The 15,562-nt window shown below is 67.1% G+C and overlaps 6 protein-coding genes across 6 annotated transcripts in view; 4 read left to right on the top strand and 2 right to left on the bottom strand.

The window, feature by feature from the left end:
- The window catches only part of CHLNCDRAFT_137356 (hypothetical protein), a gene marked incomplete at both ends in the record, with an annotated part of 3,197 nt that extends 3,140 nt beyond the window's left edge, over positions 1 to 57 (top strand). Inside the window, one exon of the mRNA XM_005845107.1 lies at positions 16 to 57. Coding sequence (XP_005845169.1) covers positions 16 to 57 — 42 coding nt within the window. The remainder of the gene's footprint in view (positions 1 to 15) is intronic.
- A 674-nt stretch (positions 58 to 731) lies between these two features.
- CHLNCDRAFT_137355 (hypothetical protein) lies at positions 732 to 1,548 on the top strand (the record flags this gene model as incomplete). The annotated part of the gene is made up of 3 exons (XM_005845106.1): positions 732 to 919; positions 1,149 to 1,242; positions 1,450 to 1,548. 3 exons carry the CDS (start codon positions 732 to 734, stop codon positions 1,546 to 1,548), a joined length of 381 nt encoding a protein of 126 aa, XP_005845168.1.
- Positions 1,549 to 2,347: 799 nt separating this feature from the next.
- Positions 2,348 to 2,807, bottom strand: CHLNCDRAFT_137354 (hypothetical protein; the record flags this gene model as incomplete). The annotated part of the gene is made up of 2 exons (XM_005845004.1): positions 2,348 to 2,437; positions 2,724 to 2,807. The coding sequence occupies 2 exons, from the start codon at positions 2,805 to 2,807 to the stop codon at positions 2,348 to 2,350; spliced, it is 174 nt and encodes a 57-aa protein (XP_005845066.1).
- A 298-nt stretch (positions 2,808 to 3,105) lies between these two features.
- On the top strand, positions 3,106 to 5,865 carry CHLNCDRAFT_58681 (hypothetical protein; the record flags this gene model as incomplete). The annotated part of the gene is made up of 8 exons (XM_005845105.1): positions 3,106 to 3,161; positions 3,291 to 3,429; positions 3,655 to 3,813; positions 3,969 to 4,277; positions 4,438 to 4,563; positions 4,842 to 5,001; positions 5,376 to 5,470; positions 5,665 to 5,865. The coding sequence occupies 8 exons, from the start codon at positions 3,106 to 3,108 to the stop codon at positions 5,863 to 5,865; spliced, it is 1,245 nt and encodes a 414-aa protein (XP_005845167.1).
- A 172-nt stretch (positions 5,866 to 6,037) lies between these two features.
- Positions 6,038 to 8,200, bottom strand: CHLNCDRAFT_58680 (hypothetical protein; the record flags this gene model as incomplete). Its single annotated transcript, XM_005845003.1, has 6 exons — positions 6,038 to 6,402; positions 6,573 to 6,714; positions 6,913 to 7,075; positions 7,331 to 7,546; positions 7,799 to 7,885; positions 8,094 to 8,200. 6 exons carry the CDS (start codon positions 8,198 to 8,200, stop codon positions 6,365 to 6,367), a joined length of 753 nt encoding a protein of 250 aa, XP_005845065.1. The 3' UTR covers positions 6,038 to 6,364.
- A 1,428-nt stretch (positions 8,201 to 9,628) lies between these two features.
- Positions 9,629 to 15,067, top strand: CHLNCDRAFT_54039 (hypothetical protein; the record flags this gene model as incomplete). The annotated part of the gene is made up of 9 exons (XM_005845104.1): positions 9,629 to 9,787; positions 10,181 to 10,270; positions 10,382 to 11,185; positions 11,347 to 12,019; positions 12,820 to 14,016; positions 14,155 to 14,228; positions 14,375 to 14,471; positions 14,607 to 14,717; positions 14,889 to 15,067. 9 exons carry the CDS (start codon positions 9,629 to 9,631, stop codon positions 15,065 to 15,067), a joined length of 3,384 nt encoding a protein of 1,127 aa, XP_005845166.1.
- Positions 15,068 to 15,562: the final 495 nt, after the last annotated feature.

Genomic DNA, 15,562 nt, shown 5'->3' with positions numbered 1-15,562 from the left:
CATCATCGGGTGCAGAAGAAGCGCCGCACAGAGGCGGCAGTGGGGGCGGCGGTGTAGCGGCGGCCACTCCTGCGCATCGGAGGCAACAATTCAGCGTTCGCTGAAGCGCAGACACCTGCTAGGGAGGCTCCTGCAGAGCTGGCGGCTCAGCAAGCATTCCAGGCTTCAAGTATGTGGCGTTGTCAGGGCGCCTGCTCACTTCACATCACCCAGTACGCACCTGGTAACATTTTGGGAAGCGTGCACGCAAGGAGAGAGGGTGAAAGAGGCTGGGCCAACCATCACCCCTTGCTGGGACGCTCAGGTGCGCGCCATTGGCGCTGGTGGCACCATAAAGGCACGAGGAAATGTATGTAGGCCACGGGAGAGGGCGGGAGGGATGTGGAAGAGGCGAGCACAGGGCTCCGCAATTGCCAATTGCTTGTGTGAGCCCCTTGGGCGCCCCACAGAGCGTCGAATGAACCCATTGTGAGTGCTGGGGGGTGGGGTATGAGAGCCGCAAGCGGGCATGCATGCATCTGGCCACCTGGGCCTTACTGAGGCCAGGGTGGAAGGGGCCGTGGTGCCGGGAGAAGGGCAGGCCTTGATCGCAGGCCGATGGACAATCGAGGGCGATCACACGCACCTGCCGTCCATCCCTGCCTCTGACTCGCCGCCCGCGGCTCCACCCACACTAGCCCCTGTCCGCAGCGGCGGGTGCCGAACCCTTGGTGCCCGGGGAACGAGGCGGGATGGCGCAGCGTCTGGCAGCGATCGTCAGCAAGGCCCGGGCTGCGGCTGAGCCGGCCTGGAAGGTTGCTCGCACGGAGACCCTCAAGCAGTATGACGCCCTGATGGCCAAGAACGCGCAGTACGTGGTCAAGGACAAGGAAGCAGCGGACAAGCTGCTCAAGCAGTACGTCTTCACGCAGCTAGCCAAGTGAGTGGGCGCCACCGCCCCCGCCCTCGCCGTCCGCCTGCCGTGCCGCATCCGGCAAGCTCTTGGATGCTCCTTCCTTGCCAGAAGCGCGGTGATTACGGCCTGCATGCATGCTGCGTACTGGCGGCACATGTGCGAGGCCGCTGGCGCATGGGAGCCTCCCCTCAGCAGCCGGCATCGAGCCTCACCTCTCGCGCACCAACGCCTGCATCGGTGCCCACCGCCGCAGGATCCCCACCGGCGTCACGGCGTGCAAGGAGGAGGCAAACGTGCTGAAGAGCAAGTGGGGGCAGCTGCGGGAGCTGAACACTTCTGAGGTGCTGGTTGGCTGGCCGCGGAGGCATGCACCTGCATTGGGGCGGCCGGCTGCTGGCGGGGGCGGCTGGTCGCGGCGGATGCTGCTGCTGCTGTTGGATGCAGCACGGTGTGGCAGGAGGATCAGCGTGCTGCTGCTGGCGCCAGCATCCCCGATGCCGCTGCACACAAGACTGCCGCCCACGCATGCCACCCCACCGCCCTGCTTTCCGCAGGTGGCCGTGTACGTTGGATTTGCTGCGGAGCTGTACGCCTGGATGTGCATCGGCGAGATCATCGGCCGCGGCGGCTCTCTCACCGGCTACAATGTGTGAGGTGGCCCCGACAAGTGCCCTGCAGCCCTTTGTCACGTCCCTGCATCTCCCGTCCCACTCTGCTCCCTTGCTCCCCACACCGCTCTGTGCCCCGCACTGTGCGCCTGACGCGCCTGAGCGACGGCACTTTGTTGCCCGGTGGTTGTGCGTCTGTTGTAACAACACTGGCAAATTCGGAGTGTATTGGCGGTGAACACAGGAATGACGGATAGGGGCAAATAGGGGCGGCGCAGGCAGGGCGGAGGACCCTGTTGAACAGGGGAGAATAGGAGGACAGTGAATGCGTGGGACAGCGCACAAAACCAGTGGCGCAGCTAAGCACAAAAGTAGAGTTCAGCGCAAAAGTGACCAGCGCAAAAAAAACAGCAAAGCAAAAAAGGGGTAAGCCGGGTGTGCGGCAGACGGGGTTTGGGCAAAGCGTGGGGGTGCAAGTCACAGAGGCAGGGTGGTGAGGGGCCCCCGGGCCCCTGCAAGTCACAGGGGCCCCCGGGCCCAAAAACACAGGGCCCGAGGCGCGGAAGGGACACAGAACATGGTGAGCGGCGCCTCTCGTCTTGTGTTTCATGGTTGTATGCGCCGCGTAGAGTACAGGGACGGAAGCGAGACAGGGACACAGTTGGCGGCCGCGGCTGTACACGGGGACGGGCCGTATTCTCTGGCTGGCTGGAGTGCTGGGTTGGGTTGGGGACAGTACAGAAGGCGGGCGGGCGTGCCTGGCAGGTGGTTATTATTCGTCGCCGGGCGTCAGAGGGCAGGCGGGTGGATCGCTTGACCTGCTCTCCTGCCCTGGCTTGCTCTATCAGCCGGAGCCGTAGCCGCCAGAGGGGCTCTTCTCCTTGACGACCCGCGGCCGCCTCTTGGTGTTGCTGATAATCAGGGCCATGTCCTCCTGCAAGCAGGCGGAGGCAGCCGATGGGAGGGAGGAATGCGGCAGGGGCGAGTCAGCGGGCGGTCTGGCGGAGCGACAGATGCGGCAACCACCGCGCTAAGCACGCCGCAGGCAGAACCGCAGTCGGGGTGGGAGCTTCCCGCGCCCACCGGCGGCATTGCAGGCCGCGCAACCCGCCTGTGCACCATTCCCCAGGCTGCTGAGGGCCGCAGGGGGCTGGGGAGACCGGCAGCCGGTCTGCACCACATGCAATGCCCACGGCGGCGAGATTGGCGGGTCTGCGCACCTCGATTTCCTGCGCTGTCAGTGTCAGGTTGTACCACGGCCGCTTGTAGGGAAACTCGGGCCCTGTGTGCGGCAGAGGCGGCATCTGGGTTGGGGCTGGGCGCAGGCGGTCGCTGAAGCGCTGGCTGCGCCAAGAAGTGTTGAACCGGCGGTCAGGGACGTGCACAAGTGCTCGGGGCGGCGCCAACAGCGGGCAAGAGGGCGAAACCAGGGCCCTGTCCCAGGCGGCTTTCCTCGCAGGCGCCTGTAAACGGTGCTTGCGCAGTCTTAAAATCACACGGGCCAATCTATGCTCACTTAAAGCAGGCCGAGGGCCTTTGGCGTCCACTTCCCTCGGTCGCCACCGAGACTGGCCCCCTGCCTCCTCGCCTGGCCGTCTAGCTATGGCATATTACGAGACGCGGGCGGGCGACCTGCTAGATCGCCTGACAGACTGCGGGTGAGAGCAAGGGTGCCTGGTGCGGCGCTGGTGATGCTGGCCCGCCGCCTGCCGCCCTGCCCTGCTCTGGAGCTGCTCCGCACGTCCTCCCATGACCCTCTCCAACAATGTGTATTACCCACGGTGCAGGCTGGGGGATGGTATGAGCGAGGATGATTTGTTGGGAGGCGGGGCCCGCGAGCCGCTCCGCTCCTGCTGCGTCAAGCTCGCGGCGCGGCTGTGGGCGCTGTGCCAGCACGCCGAGCTGGGAGACACCAAGGCCTTGCAGGTGGGGCCTGCGCAGCAGGGAAATGGCTGGCTGGATGCGAGCAATAGAGAAGCGTCGCACCACGCTGCACCGAGCAGGCAGCACCGCCCTACCGCCATTCGTCCTGCGCCACACTGCACTGAGCGGCACAGCACGCCAATACCGCTCACAACCGCCTCCAGCCTTGGTGGTTCCGCTGCTGCTCCCGACGCACCTGGCCTGCTGCCTGGGCCGGCCTCCCTGCAGGCGGCGGCCGTGGCAGTGCGGCGCGCCGCCAACACCGAGGCGGCGGCCGGGGAGGGCCGCCTGGATGCGGGCCTGAAGCAGCTAGCCAAGGTGCTGGATCCTGGCTGCGCCCCTGCCAGCCGCCTAGAAGCCCTGGAGCTGCTCGTCGCCGTCCTGCAGGTGTGGTAGGCGTGGCTTGCCATGCTGATGCCAACAGGAAGCCACCGCAGCGCAGGCAGCAAGCGTCGAGGCCCTCCGAGCCCCAGCGCCGCTGCTGCTGATTGGTGCTGACTGGTGCTGGCGCCCTTTGCCCTCCCTACCCGTCCCCGGCGCAGGCCGGCGCCATGGCGGCAGCCGCGGCGGAGCAGGAGCAGGCGGCGGCGGGGGTGGAGATGGCGGAAGCGGAGGCTGGCGGCCAGGGCGGGGCTGCCGACATGGACACCTCTGACCCGCTGGCTTATGATCTATCGGCTGTGTTGCGGGCGATTGCCAGCCTGCTTCACCTTGAGGAGGTGGCCTCCTCGCCCGCCACCGCGGCAGAGCTGGTGGCGGCGGTGCAGGCCCGCGTGCAGCAGCTGCTGGCGCAGCTGCCCGCCGGCTTCTTCGAGCCGCTGCTGCCGCCGGGGTCGCTGGGCGAGGCGCAGGTGGGCTGCAGCGCGGCTGCGGAGCCTGCGTCGGCGGCTGCATGCGTGCAGCACCCCTTCCCTAAGCCTCCCCTGCCCTGCCTCTTGCCAAGGCCCCGCGTGCCCGCTACCCACACCCACTGGCCCCTGCCCCTGCCCTCCGCGCCTCTCCCCCCTGCAGCTGGCCACCCTAGCAGAGGTGGATGCCGCGCTGCGGGCGGAGTACGGCCTGCGGCGGCGCATGCTGGCGGAGCGGGCCAAGGTCACGCTGCAGTCGTTCCTGTGGAGCCCCCGCCTGGAGCAGAAGGTGGGGGGCGGGCCCCCGGGGGCGTGCGCCTGTGTGGCAGACCGGCGCAGCCTGTGCGGGCCGCGACCCTGGCCACGCCCGCTACAGGCGTCACCCTGCCTGTGTACGCATTGGCGGCTCCTGTCTGGAGCCCACACCGCACTTTGCTGTCCCCGCTCGCCGACCCTGCAGCACTCCCCACCCGCGCCCCGCAGCCCTCTGTCCCTTCTCACCAGCCCTGCAGCACCGCCCACCTGCCCCTGGCCTTTTGCCCTCCCCGGCCTGTCCCGCTGCTGCAGGGCACCAAGGGCGAGGCGCAGGTGGTGGTGGACGGCGCGGTGCGTGCCATGGTGCCCGAGCCGGCGGTGGCGCTGCAGGGCGTGTTTGGCGCCACGCTGGCAGACCTGCTGGCAATCCTGGAGAAGGCGACCAGCGGGGAGGCGGGCATACACGCCTCGGGTGGGTGGCAGCCCTGCCGCTGCGGCGTGCCTCCGTTGCTGCTGTGGCGCGTCTCTGTTGCTGCTGGGGCGTCTTTCTGTTGCTGCTGGGGCGAGCGTCTGGGTGTGGCTGTCGCCGTGCGCTGCTGTGTGGCGAACCCTGTTGCTGTGGGTGTGGCCGCTGCGCGTATCGGGCCCAGGGAGGGCGCCGCGGGAGGGTGCCGCGTCGCATGCGGTGTGTGTGTGTGTGTGTGTGTGTGTGTGTGTGTGTGTGCAGGAATGGCGGCGGCGGTGGCGTGCGCAAGTGGTGTAGGGTCGGACAGGTACACGGTTGGAGCTGGTGGAGCTGCCTGATGGAGCTGGCGCTGTGTGCAATGTACTGCCCCGTACCTACAGTCAAGGCGGTGCTCATCGGGAAGGTGCCCGACCGCGGCGGGCGCACCGAGGGCCGCAAGCGCGAGGCCGACATGCCCACCTGGGCGGCACGCAAGGCGAGGGCGCCGCAGCGCCGCGGCTGCTGCTGCGCCTGCCCGGCCTGCTGTCCTCCCGCTGCTGGGCCCGCTGCGGACGGCGCTGGGAGCTGGGCAGAGCGGTGTTTGTTGAGGGCTGGAGGGTTGGGGCTGGGGGCTGGAGGGTGGGACTGATGAGATGATCCTGGGGAGGCGTGGCCTGCTGGTGTGTGTAGGTCACAGAAGGCGGCGGCAGAGGAGGAGGGAGGGGCGGCGGCAGGCACCACGGCGGCGGGCGCGGCCGCGGCGGCGGCGGCAGAGTGCAGGGCGGCTGGCAAGGCGGCGGCGGCGGCGGCGGCAAGGCTGGCGGCGGCGGCAAGGCTGGCGGCGGCGGCGGCGGCTGGGGCGGGAGCGGCAAGGGCAAGATGAAAGTCTGAGCTGTGCGCTGGCGCCCTGCCGCGTGGATGTTGCTCCCCAATTTGCCCGATGCACAGAAGCACACAGCAGTGGACCCCCACCGTATGCCTGTGGCTGTGTGTGCCTGCTTGCTTGCTGCGCCTTTGCACATGATGCCAGTTGCATCTGTGCAGTGGCATTGACGCCCGTTTTGGGCTGTGTGGTTGCAATATCAGGCAGGCAATCCAGCAGCTTTGGCTGGCGTCAACATATCATGTGTAAAGCATGCGTCAGAAGGAAGCAATGCCGGCGGCATAGGAGGGAGGTGACAGCGGCAGAGGGAGCAGCAAACGGTTGAGCGGGATCGCAGACGAGCACAATAACACAGCAACAGGCTAACTGGCTAGGTGTAGTGGTGGGGCAAAAAGCTGTTGGCCTAAGGATTCAATCTACAAACTTGTAAAGGATTCACTCTGAAGTTGTAAACGGGCTGGAGGGATGTTGATAGCTGGCGCGCAGGACCGTGACAGACATACCACCTCACACATCCACCTCCCGCAGCTCGATGCCTTCCAAGTCTGCAGGCAGAGGCGCGGCAGCGGGCCCAGGTCAGCAGGACAAGCGGCAGGCAGGCGCCAGCCCCGATCCATCTCCCTGCAAAGCCTGCAGCGGGCACGACTCCAGCATGCCGGCCACTGCCATGCCAGCAGCAGCAGCAGCAGCAGCAGCAGCAGCAGCACCCGCCCACCCGCGTCGTCAAGCTCGCTGCCGCCGCCCTCGCTGCCCTCCTCATCCTCCGCCAGCGTCTCCACCTCATCCGCCTCCCACACCGCCAGCAGCTGCATCTTGAACGAGGCCTGCTTGATGTCAAACATGCGCAGCAGCGCGGCCTGCACGAGGGGAGCGGCGAGGGAGGCGAGATCGCGAGATCGGTGCGAGCGTTGGGCACACAGCCTGCTGCTGCTGCGCCCATGCCGCGCGTGCTGCTGCAGGGTCCCTCTCCTGCCTGCCTCCGCTTCCCGAACGCAGAACCTGCTGCTGCTGCTGGTGGCCGCCCAGGGACAGCCCCAGCCCAGCACAACCCTCACCTGGTTGGATTTGAGCTTCTGCCCCTCCTTGCACACAGCAAAGTCCGCCACCAGCTCCACCACCCCCTTGTTCAGCTTGGTGGGCAGGCCGTGCTGCCGCAGCGTGGGCTCCAACGTGTGCGCCAGCGGCTCGCCGTACAGCGTCAGCGGCCCCGCCTCCAGGCTGCGGGCGGGGGCAGGGCGCGGGCGGGTGCGTGATGGGCGTGGCGGGGAGGGCGGCACCGGCGGCGGCATGTCATGCCGCCCCAGCGCCAGAGGCCCAACTTGGGTGGCCTGCCAACTAGCAGCCCTTCTGCCCTGCGCGCCACCACTCAGCTGCCCTTCTGCCCAGGCACTGCGTCCGCGCGGCTGCAGCCGAGGCGTCTGCCCTGCCGGCAGCAGCTGCCTGCCTTGCCCGCGTGCCCCTGCAGCAGCCCACCTGAAGTCTTCTGTGGCGCGTGCCCCCGCCCGCGCATAGTCCACCACCTCGAAGCCCTCGAAGATGGCCTCCACTTCGCCGCGCGGCAGCTTGGTGAAGAAGAGGCCCGCAGAGCCGCGGATGCGGCCGGCCAGCTGGCACAGGTTGGTGCGGTACTCGTCAGCGGCGTCGTGGCCCAGCGCCACGCGCAGCACCTTGTTGGAGCCCATGCAGAACCTGGCGCGGAGGGAGGGTGGGTGGGGAAGTCAGGCAGGGAAAGGAGGTCGGCGGGGCCGCGGCGCAGGAGGCCGGCGTGCTGTGGCGAAGGGTGGCACAGCCGCGCGCTCGAGCTAGCCGGCAACCGTGCTTGGCTTGGGCAGCGCGCGCTGCAGCCAGCAGCCAGCTGCCCTGCTGATGCAGACAGCTTCGCAGCCAGCGCGGCGATGCATTTGTCGAGCAGCGCAGCCTACCCAGCGGACCGGCACGCACCTGCTCGTGTTGCGGTGCTGCTCCCGCAGCTCCTTGAACTGCTCGTTCCTAAAGTTCTCGAATTTGAACAGGTAGATGGAGGGGTACCTGTAGAGTGCGTGACAGGTGGGGTGATTGGGAGGCAGCGACACGGAGAGTCGGCAGAGAGTGGTGCAGGCAGGCGGCGGCGGCGCTGGCGGCGGCCGGCAGCAGCATGCATGGGCCGCGATGCGTGGTGGACGGGTCAGCTGCGGCCACCATGCCGCCACCCCAGCGCTGCAGCCTTTCTGCGCGGCTGCGCCATGCATGCGCTCACTCGTCCACATAGGCTCTGACGGTGTTGATTAGGCCCTCCTTCCACGACTTGTCCTTCTTCTTCACTTTTGTGAGCGCCACCAGCTTGTTCCGCTTCGACTTGGGCATGGCTGCTCGCTGCTCCCCTGTAGGTGTTGGTTAAGTCTAAGCGGATGTGAACGGAGACCGCTGATTGATGCGGTCAAGTGGGGGTGTGTCTGTATACGCAGCCGCCTCCTCGTCAAAAGTGCTGCCGCCACAGCGCACAGCACGGCGCCGCGGCAGCAGGCCCAGGGCGCCCTGGATGTGAAAAAAGGGCATGCCTAGCGCCTTCTTGTGACTGTGATGGTTGCTGTATGAATACATGCAAGAGAAGGAAGCCAGGGTGTCCTGATGGATTTGATGGTAACGGGCGACTTCCTGCCGCTGTGTTGTCCTGCTCCTGGCAAATCAAGGACAGCGGCTCTGCCAGGAGGCGTCCTGCCTGACCAGCGTCGCCGGAACTTGCTATCAGATCGTGCAGGTAGCCGCTGCCTCCCTTGGGCACCCACCATGGCACGCCGCGGCCGCTGCGCTCAGCGCTGTGCCCGCTTTGATAGGGAGACGTCTTCCCTCGCACACCGATTACCAACTCTCCTAGAAATTGCTCTGGTGCCTTCCTTGGGAGCTCCCAGCCTTTCCTAGCCTCCTCTCGCTCGCCGCAGCCGAGATGATGACTCCATGCCCCTGCAGGTAACTGTGCTGCTGTGCCAAGCCATTGCGGTCTGGGTCAGGCCAAACCGGGGATGCTTTGTTATCGCTCCTCCCTCGAAACATCCTGCTGCAGGGCCCCGGCCTCAAAGCCGATGATCCCAAGGCCATCCTCGATAATGGGCAGGCGCCTGGCTCAGCCCAGCCTCCCGGGCAGGCAAACCCAAAGGAGTCCCGCGCGACTGAGGGCCGCGGCGCAAGCAGCAGTCGCCCCTGCAGCGGCCCCGCCGACCGCCCCTGCCGGCAGCAGCACGGCGGCTGCAGCGCCACCGCTGGGCTTCCGAGACTCCCTGCTGGCCCCGCTCCCATTCAGCACCGGCCTGGACTCGCTGCCCCCTCCCCAAGAGTTCGCGGCGCCTCTGCCAACCCCCAGCCCACTAGAGGTCGCCTCCCAGGCAATCGCACAGGCACCCGTGCCCGCTGCCCGCCTGCCGCCAGCTGCTCCGATGGCTCCACCCAAGCTCTCCGCTGTGGCCGCCGCGGCGGCGCAGCTGCCGGCTGGATTCATTGATTCTCTGCTGCCTCCCCTGCCATACTGTGCCGGCCTGACGGCGCCTGTCTATGGCACCAGCAGCAGCAGTGCCCCCAAGCCCGCACCGCCTGCCGCGGCAGCCACCCGTGCAGCCCACACCAAGCCACCCACGGCAGGCGGCAAGCGCCCCCAGCTAGGGTCTGGCTACCTGAACGGCCTGCTTGCCCTGCTGAGCCTGAAGCCCAAGCCGGCTGAAGCATAATGCAAGCAGCGGTTGGCCAGAACCATTGCAGTGCTTGCATCCTCCATTGATCAGAATCACAGTACTGCTGCAAATGTGGGTGATTCATTCATTCATGCATTCATTAATTCATTCTATGCTGTTATTAACAAACGGCTCGCCCACCAGAAGTGAGCACAGGGTCGTCATGGCCACTGCGGCGCCAGCAGGCGGCGCAGCACGTTGGGAGCAGTGGCGGCGCCCGCTGCCGCTGGTGGGGTGCTGCTGTCTCCCCGGTCATGGGACCCGTGCCCAGCACGGGACTGACCCGGTTGGAATGCGCCGGCTTGTGTGAGCAGGGCACGGAGATGCACCGCAGACATGTCGTGCAGAGATGTCGCACACCCCCACAGGGGGTGCCTGTGGGCGATCAGTGGAGGCTGAACTTGCGATTGAGATAAGCGCAGTGCGCGATACAAGCCGCAAGCGTTGCTCACCAGCCGCAGCTGCGCGCAGCACGGCGGAGCACCCGAAATGGTTTTGAGGGATAAGCTACACAGCCATTGGGCGCTCAACACTTTTGAAATCGCAAGGCGTGGCGGGTCTCAGAGCTCCTTCAGGCGGGCACCTGGCCCCGGCTGTTGCGCTCTGACTCACTCCGATGGAGGGTGCCCGCAGCAGCGTGGAGACGGGCGAGCTGCTGAGAGCGGCGGTTGCACGGGCGGGCCGCATCCGCGGCGACCTGGCGCAGCTGAGGGTGGGTTGCCGCCGCGGCCTCGGCCCCGCCGCCTCCGCTCTGTGCTTTGCCTGTGTTCCCAATGGCCATGCGCCCTTAATTTATCTAGTGTGTGCATCTTGCATGCCGCAGGAGGAGGCGTTTGTGGCGGCCAGCTGCGCTCCCGCGGCTGCAGCCGCCGCCGCTGGTCCTCCTACCGACCCTTACTCCCTCCAGATGGCGCTGCCTCCAACCGCCGGCGGTGGCGACCATGCTCCCATGATGTTGCCAGTAATGCTCATGCAGCAGCACAGCGCGCCGCAGTTCAAGGTGATGCCAGCAGTGGCTTTGGGCACGCCGGTGCACTCAGGCAGCGGCAGCGGTGGGTTTCACCCTCTGCTGGGTGCTGCTGGCGACTCACCCGGGCTGCCTACGGGCGAGTGCCGGGCAGCACCCAAGTCCTCTGGAACCCACCAAGAGGAGCAGCTGGCGAGCCAATCTTCGTGGAGCATCCCGTCAGGACGGTCTGGCAGGCTTCAGGGCCAGCAGCAGGCAGCACCGCCGCTGCGCCTCGCGAGCGCCGCCGACCCCGACCAGCCAGCTCTGCTCTCGCCGAGCGCCGACGGCGGCAGCCGTGCTGCAGCTGTGCAGCACCCAGATGCGGCAAGGCGCAGCTCGTTTGAGGATATCATTGCGGCGCTCAGGGCTGAAGCCTCCATGCAGCCAGACTCGCAGCCTGGCGCAGCAGAGGAGCTGCTGCTAGCAGGTGCAGCAATGCATGGCAGCAACTCAGCGGCCCTCAGCTACGCCTGCTCTGCCGCAGCCACGCGCAGCAGCGACAGGCGGGGACAGCGGCTGGAGTGGGCTGGGCGCAGCACCCAGCAGCCTCAGCAGCGGCGGTCGGCGGCCAGGTCGCAACAGCATCAGCAGCCGCTGCCGACTTTCGACCCCTCAGAAGTGGAGCGACAGCTGAGGGCAAAGCTAGAACAGGCAAGGGGTGCATGGGGCGAGGGAAGCGCTGAATGGCAGCGCATCGCGGTGTCTGTGGCAGGCAGCATTCATCTCTTGGCTTCATTCCATCCATGCTCAGCTGAATGGCTCCTCTGCCTGCTCTGCAGGTGAATGCTGCCAAGCGGTATAATGAAGCCCGCATGAGGGCAGGTGGCGGCCCCGCAGCCGCGCCGCGGTCCAGTGCGGTGCCGCGCCTGCCGCTGGCGTTGCTCAGCCGGGCCGGCAGCGGGGCCAGCAGCCTGCAGGGCTCGGCGCGGCTGAGTGGCAGGGAGAATGTGCATGGCCAGGGCGAGGCTATTGCCGCCTGGGCTCAGCAGCAGCAGCAGCGCAGCACAGAGTGTGGCGCCATGCCTTCCAGCAGCGGTGCAGCTTGTGGCAGTGCACGACCAGCAGCAGACGAGGCCTGTGGCCTCAACTTTCTGCCTCTGGCCAGAGATGAGCGCAGCCCGCTGCGCAGCAACGCGACCGACGGCAGCAGTAGGCTGGCGGCAGCTGTTGGGGGAGAGTCTGCGTCGGCTGCTTCAGGGGCATCGTCGCTCCGTTCTGGCCAGAAGGAGTCGCGAGTCAGCCTGGCAGCGCTGCTGGCAGCCTCCCCCGCCGCCAGCACCAGGGCAGCGGCAGCAGCCTCCAATGGCAGCTCGTCAGCTGCTGCCGCCCCCAGCCACTCCCTGCCGGGCCCGCCCCAGGCGGCCTTCTCTATGGGTGGCGCCGCCAGCGAGGCGCCTGCTGCGGCCTCGTCAGCATCGTCGAGGAAGGAGGGGCAGCAGCAACGCCAGGCACGTGGTGCTGAGGCCGAGCTAGAGCTGCCCTCCCATGGCGTGTTCATTGCTTTGCCGCCCAGGCGGGCTAGCGGGGCACCAGGCGGCACCTCGCCTTCTCGGGCTCCGCTTGCAGCAGCGCCTGCGGCGGCAGCGCATGTGGTGCCTGGCGAGGCAGCGGCGCCACCGCTCCAGGATACGCCCCGCAGCCACTCATTCACGGAGTGCACACCCCGGGCTGAAGCAGGCACCGCTCCGCCTCCCAGCACCGGCAAGCAGCGCGGCAGCGGCGGCCTGGTGGGTCGCATTTTTGGCAGGCTGGCATCACCCTTCAAAAAGCTGCAGTCGCCGCCTGCCACGCCAGCGGATGCCGCTGCAGCAGCAGCACATGATGGTTGGCGCGGCAGTGGCATGGCACCTGCTGTACGGGCGGCCTCAGCCGCCAGTGTGGCGTCTTCCTCATCCGGGCAGGTGTGACCAGTGCCCAGCCTGCATGCCTGGCTTTGCATGGTACCCATCTGCGGCATGCCGGGAGCCCTGAAAGGAATGATGTGGTGTGCACTGCTGCCACCATGCCTATGCAGGCCAGTACCGCCAGCAGCAGCAGCCCTGTGCCACAGCAGCCACCCCAGCAGGCCAGCAGCCCTGTGCGTGCCTTCCCCGGCCTTGGTGGCCAGGACACTCCCCGTGGCGACAGCAGCAGCCATGGGGTAGCAGCGACAGCCGCGACGCCGCAGCAGCGACAGGATCAGCACCGGCCGCAGGCGCCTGCGCCTCAGTCTGTGGGCCCCAGCGCCGGCGCCGGCTCGCGCCATCTCACAGCGACGGGATCCACACCATCCATCGGCCGCAAGCGTTCGGGCAGCGAGGTGGGGCTGTCTCACGAGGAGGAGCCGGCTAGCGTCAAGAAACGGAGCCCAGAGGTCGTCAGCAGCAGCCACCGCCTGCTGCCGTGCACCGGCAAGCCGGCTTTGGCAGTAGCACCTGACCTGGCCAGGGCCCAGCAGGCAGGCATGGGCGCCACGGTGGCTGAGCTGTTTTCTGATGAGCAGCAGCAGTTGCAGCAGCAGCCGCAGGCCGTTGCAGAGCCCCCTGCGCTTCCCGCTGTGCTGCTTCCTGTAGCGGCAGTGGTGCCGGCGCCGGCAGCGGCACAGCCCAGCAGATCCACTGCCAGCCAGCGGTCTCGGGGCTCCGCTGCCCAAGCCACAAGCTCTAATGGGTACAGCAGCGGCAGGCTGGTGATGCCTGTTGTGATGCAGCACAGCCCAATGAAGCAGCGGAGGCAGCAGCCTGCAGGCGAGCCGCCTGCACCTGAACCAGCAGCAGCAGCTCAACCTGCACCCGACAGGCCTATGCAGCAGGCTGATGTGCCTGCAGTGGCGCCGCCGCTGCGGCAGCGCCCGCCTCGCCCCGATGCCAAACCAGCAACCGCCCAGCCTCAGCAGCTGCAGCGTCAGCAACCAACAGAGCAGGCCAGGCAGCATCAGCAGCCAGGTCCGCTACCGCAGGCAAAGCAGCAGCATGGGGCTGATGTGCGGACGGCGGCTGAGGTGGCTGCAGATGGTGGAGTGCAGATGGTGGAGAAGGAGCTGCCTTCAGAGTCGTTCTGGGTGGCCAGACCTAAAGAGACGACGCAGCAGGCACAGCAGGCGCAGCACGCAAAACAGCAGCAGGTGCAGCATGCGCAGCACGTGAAGCAGCAAGCGCCGCAGCCCAGCCCGCAGCAGCCTGATCCAACCAGCACCTCAGTCCTGGTTGGCGGCGCAGCGGTAGGCAGCGGCAGCGAGCAGCCAAGGCAGCCGGCAGCGCCGCAGGTTGCTGCCTCCGCCGTGCTGCAGCCGGCGCTGGCGCCTGAACCCCAGTTGCCAACAGCCCAGTCACCGCCCCCGCCCACAAACGCCGCAGCTGCAGCTGCAGCGACGCCGGCTGCCACGCCTCGGGTCGCCATCACGCCACGGCGCCGGATGACCAGTCTGGAGCCACCCGAGTCGGGGCTGCGCCTGCGGGATGATGTGCATGGTAAGAGCTGCCTGGCTGGCTGGCCTGGGTGGCAATGGTGGTGCACCGTCCAGCTCACATGGCATGGAGCTGGGAGCAAGATGGCTAGCCCGCCGTTTGCCTCATCAACCGTGTTGCCCTGCTATCCTGCGGTTGCAGGGAAAGAGCTGCTGGGGTGCGCCCCTGAGCTGGTAGGGATGACGGGAGTAGCGCTGCTGGACGTCATGCGGCAGGTGCGTTTCCATTAGGCCGCTGGCTGGCAGGACCCTGGGCTGGGCAGTCGATGCTTGAAGCAGGGAGAACAGAACCACAGCTGCCTCTGCTGGCTGATGCTTGCTAACCCACCCACTCAGCCCCGCCTGTGGCTGCATGCGCGCAGGGTTGTGTGGTGCGCAAGGCCTGGGTCAAACCCAACTTCAAGCAGGGCGGCTCGGTGCGCTGCGTCCAGCTGGCGCCAGGTGGCGGCGGCAAAGCAGGTGGGGGTGTGGCCGCTGCTGGGGCAATCAATCTTTGGCTGCGGATGCTTTCTCCTTCCTGCAATGCGCGAATGCTTCTTCCAAAGGCCCCTCAGCCCTGCCCTGCGCCCTGCCTCGCCCTTCCCCCACATGCAGAGCTGCTGTACCCCAGCGGGATGTTCCGCAAGCCGCTGCGCGTCGCGGTGAAGCGTGGCGTGGTGAACAGCCCCGCGTGGCGCATAGGCGCATACCTGGTGCTGGACACAGGTGTGTGAAGTTTGGCTGGGGCATGCTGCGTGCGCTGTGGTCGCGCCCGCTGGTCTGGCATGGCTCTGCGCCGCCCTGGCATACCTGTGCCCTGACACAGCGCCCCAGGCGTGTGCCGTCAGCTTCCTATCAGTCAATCAGCCCCGCTTGCTGCCCATGCCTGTGGTGCAGCCCGCGGCATGCTGCGGCTGGAGCCCAGCACCGCGGCAGAGTATGCCCGATGGGTGCTAGCCCTCAACGCCGCCTTTGTGGCCAGTGGGGCGGCTGGCGGCGGCGAGGGCGGAGGCAGCGGTGGCATCATGGGCCCGGTGGGAGATATGCCCTGGTCACCCGCCATCCTGTTTGGTTGAGACACCTGAGCTCGCTCCTGGCACCGGGGCTCCCTGCTTCCCCAGCTGTTCCGCCGCCGAATCGCAGCATCTAGCACCTTTACATGCACAATACAAAATGGAGAGTCAAGGAGGGCAGTCTTGTAACCGGGATAGGTCAGGGCCAGCAACTAAAGTGGTGGCCGCGGATTAACTTTGATGTGAGCGGCTGCAGCCAACCCCCAAACAATGAGGCGGGTGAGCGCAGGGAGAGGCCAGAAGTGCAGGAAAGTGTGTGGGTCAGGGGCATCTGTGCAGGGCATGCCCCGTGCCTACGGTCAAATCAGGAAATGTTGCGGCCCAGGAAATGGCTGGGCTCAGGAAATGCGGCTGGCAGGATGGCGCCGCTGTAAGGTCCGGTACCGCCTCCTTACAGTATGGCTGGCGGCGGGGCGGAGGGATACTCTGGTATGGCCTCCACAGGGAACCAGGGCACCCAGGGGGAGCGCCAGGTGACAGACCAGAGCACACGGATGA

The sequence above is a fragment of the Chlorella variabilis genome, assembly GCF_000147415.1.
Source record: "Chlorella variabilis unplaced genomic scaffold CHLNCscaffold_19, whole genome shotgun sequence".
NCBI classification, from domain to species: Eukaryota; Viridiplantae; Chlorophyta; class Trebouxiophyceae; order Chlorellales; family Chlorellaceae; genus Chlorella; species Chlorella variabilis.
The sequence above is the reverse complement of the archived record's forward strand: the minus strand, read 5'-3'. Positions and strand labels throughout refer to the sequence as shown.